The sequence below is a fragment of the Mirounga leonina genome, unplaced genomic scaffold (assembly GCF_011800145.1).
Source record: "Mirounga leonina isolate KUSES-001 unplaced genomic scaffold, KU_Mleo_1.0 Mir_488, whole genome shotgun sequence".
In the NCBI taxonomy this organism is placed as follows: Eukaryota; Metazoa; Chordata; class Mammalia; order Carnivora; family Phocidae; genus Mirounga; species Mirounga leonina.
The window spans coordinates 1,763,738-1,769,310 of record NW_023270777.1 but is presented as its reverse complement, the minus strand read 5'-3'; the positions used below and the strand labels follow the sequence as shown (position 1 = coordinate 1,769,310).

At 68.4% G+C, this 5,573-nt stretch overlaps 1 protein-coding gene across 1 annotated transcript in view; it reads right to left on the bottom strand.

Annotated features, from left to right (window-relative positions):
- Positions 1-1,177: 1,177 nt before the first annotated feature.
- Positions 1,178-5,573, bottom strand: part of PELP1 (proline, glutamate and leucine rich protein 1) — a 20,977-nt gene continuing 16,581 nt past the window's right edge. Inside the window, exons 8-17 of the mRNA XM_034989414.1 lie at positions 5,214-5,343; positions 4,973-5,060; positions 4,453-4,541; positions 4,256-4,372; positions 3,993-4,140; positions 3,672-3,831; positions 3,223-3,278; positions 2,903-3,109; positions 1,426-2,805; positions 1,178-1,329 (exon numbers count right to left, since the gene is read on the bottom strand). Of these exons, the coding sequence (XP_034845305.1) occupies positions 1,237-1,329; positions 1,426-2,805; positions 2,903-3,109; positions 3,223-3,278; positions 3,672-3,831; positions 3,993-4,140; positions 4,256-4,372; positions 4,453-4,541; positions 4,973-5,060; positions 5,214-5,343 (2,468 nt within the window). The 3' untranslated portion in view covers positions 1,178-1,236. The remainder of the gene's footprint in view (positions 1,330-1,425; positions 2,806-2,902; positions 3,110-3,222; positions 3,279-3,671; positions 3,832-3,992; positions 4,141-4,255; positions 4,373-4,452; positions 4,542-4,972; positions 5,061-5,213; positions 5,344-5,573) is intronic.

The following is a 5,573-nucleotide window of genomic DNA, read 5'->3' as shown; positions in this document are numbered from 1 at the left end:
GTGGCCCTTTGCCCCTGAAACACCTCTTGAACTTGAATCAAAATAAAAACTAAAGACATTTCAAGAAGTAGGGAAATTTGAGTATCACAGTCTACATGCACTATTACTGAATTACTTTTCTCAGGTTTGATGGTGGTATCATGATTACGTAGAAAAACGTCCTTAATCTCAGGAAACAGCATTGAAGAATTCAGAGGAAAAGGGCCAGGTCTGCAACTGACTTTTACACGATCCCACGAAGAAAAGAAACACGTACAGATCTGAACGGGCTGATGATGGGCAGAGATGCATGCGCGCGTACAAACGTGCATCTGTACACGACACAGCCCCGTGGACATGAACACAAACACGGGAGAACGTTTGCAACCGGTGAGTCTACATGAAGGTCACCCTCCTCTTCCAGCCTTTCTGCAGGGGTGGGGTTTCTCAAGATACCAAGTTGGGGGAAATTTGTTTAAACCCGAGTGAGTTGCCAAAAATTGGCTCCAATGTCACTGCAGGGGCCCATCAGGATACCCGTTCCCCTTTCTGCAGTTCCAAGGCATTCGGCTCATGCTCACACCGCAGCGGACGGGTGTCCTGCCCACTCCCGTGCACACGAGGGGCCCAACGAGGCCGAGGGTCAATGTGTTTACGGGGACGACACTGGCTGGGATGTGGCCACGGCTCCACGTGGAAGAGAGCGCGGGTGGGCTTCTCAAACTCCCACGGGGGGAGGATACGGGCACTGGAAGGCCGAGGCCCGGAGCAGGGCTCACACCTCAAGGAGTCAAGGCCCAGACTCCTCCGTACCTTTCACGTTTCTCCACATCCCATCACGACCAGCCTGCGCTTTCGGGCCAAGGGAGACGGGTAATGTGTGTGTGTGTCCGTTCGTGTTCACCCACCTTCACTCGCTGGGGCACGCGGTGCTCTGACCTCCCACACATTCCCACAGCTGGATCTGGACAAGCAGCGCCGCGTCCTCACTCCTGGTCCTAACCACACGGGGAGCCCGGCACACGGCGCACCGCGAGCGCGGAGGGCGAACAGTGGGAAAATGTGGCCCAGCCCAGCTGTTGGAGAGCACGGGACGCCACACAGACACGTGGGGAGCGCTCCGGGTATCTTGAAAAGCCCGGCAGGCGGCGGGGCTTCTGGCCCGGGACGCAGTGGTGCAAAAGGCTGGAGCGGCAGGTGATATCCCAGGACATAACTTTATTGGAAAGCAGGGGGCTGGGGGAGTGCAAGAGAGGACTAGGAATCAGGCTCTGGGGCCGGCGGTGGCTTCTCATCATCAGGGGGACAATCGATGAAGTCAGCCAGCATAGCAGCCGTGTCATCCTGCTCCTTCAGAGACAAAGACAGAAAATTGGAAACAGTCACACGCACACGCGGGTCGGGCTGGGGACAGACACAGCGGCTGGGCACCCCCCGCCCACCCACCTTCTCCTGGAGGGCTGCCGTCTCGGCCTCCGCCTCGGCCTCCCCGTCTTCTGCGGCAGTTGTCTCTGGGAGGGGCGGCACCCTGTCACCCCCACTCTCAGTCCCCTCCTCCAGCAGGGTCGGGGGAGCCAAGGGCTCCTCCTCCACAAGCTCCTGGGGGGGTGGCCCGGCTGGAGGGCTCCCTGTGGCCCGCGGCCCCTCCCCCTGGGAGGGCAGCACCTCGGGGGCCAGCGTGGGGGCAGCCTGGACCCCCGGCTCCTCCTCGGCCCCCGGCTCCTCCACCTCCAGCAGCAGCCCGGGCTCCCCTTCGGGCTCGGGCTGCACCGTCGGGGACTGGGCAGGGGGCAGAGCCGGGGCCGGGCTCGGGGGCGCAGGCCCCCCTTCTTCTGCCGGCCCTCCTGCCGGGCCGAACTCGGCCTCCTCCAGCTCTTCCAACTCCTCCTCGTCCTCCTCATCCTCCTCCTCCTCCTCCTCCTCCAGCTCCCCTTCCTCTTCCTCAAACTCCTCCTCAAACTCTTCCTCCTCTTCTTCCTCCTCAAAATACTCCTCTTCGTCCTCCTCCTCTTCTTCAAAATCTTCCTCCTCCTCCTCCTCCTCCTCTTCCTCCTCTTCTTCCTCCTCCTCTTCCTCCTCCTCCTCATCACTGCTGTTGATGTTAATAACCGTCAGGTCTTCCTCCAGGGTGGGCGGGCCTCCGCCCCCAGGAGTCCCTTCAGGGACCAGCTGGGGGGGCGGCAGCGCCACGGGGCCCGGCACAGGGGGAGGCGGCGGGGGTGGGAGAGGCCCCGGGGCCGCGGGAAGCTCTTCGGACTCCTCCTTGGCTGGCACAGGAGGGGAGGCCGTGGGTGGCCCGGCTGGAGCCACAGGTGGGGGTGTGGTGCCCGAGGGGGGCGGGGGCGGCAGGGGCGGCAGCCCCTCAGGCACGATCACCACGCTGTCATCTGAGTCGCTCTCCAAGGAGATCTCCACGTCAGACGCCTCCTCCTTATCGTAGTGGACGAAGGCCGGTCTGGGCACTCTGCCCCCAAAAGTTTCATCCGGGGGCAGAGCGGGCGGAGGGGTGCCACTAGGGGCGAGGACGGGGTCCTCATTTGAGCCTGCCCGGTGGTTCTCAGGGCCGGGAAGGAGCCGGGGGGGTACGGACACCAGGCCTGGCACAGAGAGGCCTAAGTGGTTGGCTGTGGCTGGAGGTCCGGGCCGCGCCGGGGGCAGGGGGCCCGCCGGGGGATGGAAGGGGGGGGCCCTGAATGGAGACGGGGCCTCAGGAGGGGGGACGGGGGCAGGCGTGGGGCAGGGGGGGCCAGCGGGCTGCAGGGGAGGGACCCGGGGGTGGGTCAGGGCAGCGCAGACCACCAGTGCTTCCGAGCAGAAGGACGACACCTGGGGAAGAGGCCAAGGGCGCCGTGAGCCTCAGGCGCTGGGAGGGCGGGCCCAGGCTCACCCGAGAGGCAGGCGGCGGGCCCCAGGGGGCAGCTACCTCGAGGCTGTCCTCCCGCTGGCCGAGGGAGAAGGCGTGCAGGGCGCAGGCGAGCGGGGGCGGGCAGCGGGGCGAGGGCGCCAGCAGCAGGGCCAGCAGCAGGCGGTACAGCTCCCGGCGGCAGCGGGAGCTGGTGTACGGGGAGCTGCCCAGGGTCTCGCCCCGCTGCAGCCCCATGACCAGGGGCACGACCAGGTCGTGCAGTCTCTGCAAAGAACACGGGCGCACTTGGAGGCGGCGCGAGGACCCGCGCCGCTCCTGCAGGGCCGCCCCCGGGGCCGAACGCCCCCGCGCAAGCAGTGCCCCCCAGCTCCACTGACCCTGTGAGTCTCCTCCTTGATGAGGGGCCCGCACATGAGGACGGTCCGGCTGAGGCCTGCGGGAGGAGGCGGCGTCTCAGGGGCGGGCGGGCGGCGGCAGGGAGCACGCAGCCCACGCGCAGCGGGAACTCCGCCGCCGCCGCCGCCGCCGCCGGGCTCCTCCACCCCGGCCGCGTGCGACGAGCGAGGAGGCGCGCTGCACACGTGCGCCCACGGGTCCGGGACGGCAGCGCACGAGCCCCGAGGGGACGGCCCCGAGCGCCGCGCGGGGAGAGCAGACGCCCCGCGGCGCAGCCCCGCCGGAGCCGCAAGGGAACGCGGCAGGCGGAGCTGAACGGGAGCCTGCAGGGCCAGCGGAGGGCCGGAGCCCGATCTGGGGCAGGTCCCCTGTCCGTGACCCCCCTGCCCCGCCCCCCCTGCCCGGGGCTGCAGGGCGCGGCCCCTCCCACCTCTCAGCGCGGCCGCGCACACGTCACTGTTGGCGTTGCTGTCCCCCTTCCGGTGGCTGGGCGGGGCCATGGCCTCCCCCAGATCCAGCTTCAGCTTCTTGGGAGCGCTGGGCTTCCCGCTCTGCAGCCCCCCGTCCGGGCTCCCCCGCGGGCTGCGCAGCTGGGGGGGGGGGGGGGGGGCCCCGGGCCCCCCGCGGGGCGGCGGGGGGGGGGGGGGGGGGGGGAGACCTGGGTCACCGGCGGGCCGGCAGGGGCGGGCGGCAGCGGGAGGCGGCGTCTGGCGCGCAGGCTCGCTCCGGCCGGGGCGGGCGCCCCGCTCACCTTCAGAGCGTCCGCCGGCGGGGCGATGTCACTGAGCAGGTGGGAGAGCAGGGCCTCTCCCGAGGCGCCCCCCTGCAGCACTCCCGCCGAGGCCCCACACACCTGCACCCAGAGCTCCAGCACGGCGTACACCTTGGTCCGCACGGTGCTGGGGGGGGGGGGCGGAAGCAGAGAGCAGCCCGTGAGGGGGGCGCCGCAGGCCGGGTCCTCCTCGGAGCCCCCAACCCACCCTCCGCGGTCTGTGCCCTCCCCTTCACAGTCACCTGTAAGGCCTCTCCTGGCCTGGAGAGAGGGTATCCCTACCCATGTTCCAGGCATTGAGGACCTGGGGAAGCAGGCGGCTGACCAGGCCCCCGAAGCGCAAGAGGCGGCCTCCACACCTGGGGGTGAAGACAGAACAGTGACCTCCGTTCCCAGCCGGTCCTCGTCCCTTCACTACACCCTGTCCCCTCCCGCTCACGCGAGGATGAGTGCGGAGAGCAGGTCCAAGGCGTCCAGGTGGATGGAGGGGAGAAGTAGCAGCCGCAGGGGACCGTCTCCGAGCAAGCTCTGCAGGAAAATACGGGAGGAGTAAGGGGGCGGCAGGAGGGAAAGGGAAACAGGGAGACCGTGCACACGCAGGAAGGAGCCTGCCCCCATGCCCAGCTGGCCCAACAAGACAGACCCCGTCCTCTAAAACAGACCAGTGAGAAAGGATGACGGGGAGCACGGCTGAACCTCTCAACGGTGACCCAGCGGAGCCCCGGGTTCACCCTCCCCGGGGGAAGCATCTGCTGGACGGGTCCCGAAAACCGTGAGCGAATGCGCTCCGACGGGCATGTGTGTGGGGACAAGCACAGGGAGCGGCGGCATCCGACGGGGGACGGGGCTGGCCGGACAGCCTCGGGGAGGACAGTGTTGTGGGAGCGCCGCCCCCACGCTGCTCTCTCTCCGCCCGGGGCCCGAGGACGGGCTGCGGACAGAGCCCCAGCTCCACTCACGATGTTCTTCGCGCTGATGCTGAGCGTCCGGCAGATGACGTCCAGGATTTCCTGCACAGGGACGGACACGGGAGCCCCAAACTCAGAGCTAAAGAGGGGGAGAGCAGAGAGATCCTCAGCGCAGGCTCCTCAACATGACCCAGCCTCCCACCCCCTTCCCGATGAGGACGACACCCCAAGCTCAGCCCCCGCCCTGGCCACAGGCCCCCACCGCCGTGCCCTCCGGCACTCGCTCGCGCACCTGAGCATGAGCCCCAGACAGCGGGCCAGTCCACAGAAGCGCTGTCGGAGCCGGAGGAGGGCGTGCGCGTCCCCGTCCTCCGAGGGCGTGAGCAGCACCTCCACCCCGGGGCCCTCATACTGCACGGGGGCTGCACAGAAACACAAGGACTTCGTGCTCCCAGGCCCTTGGTCCGCCCCCTTCCTCCTCCCTTGTGGAAGGGGACGCAGGCTGCTGGGACATCCGCTGCCCGGCCTCCGCGGCCGCCCGCCCCTACCCATCTCTGCACCCTCGTAAGGGCCCCCAGCAGGCTGCGCAGGGAGGCCAGCACCCGCCCCCGCCGCCCGCCCCCCGCTGCCCCTACCCGTCTCTGCGCCCTCG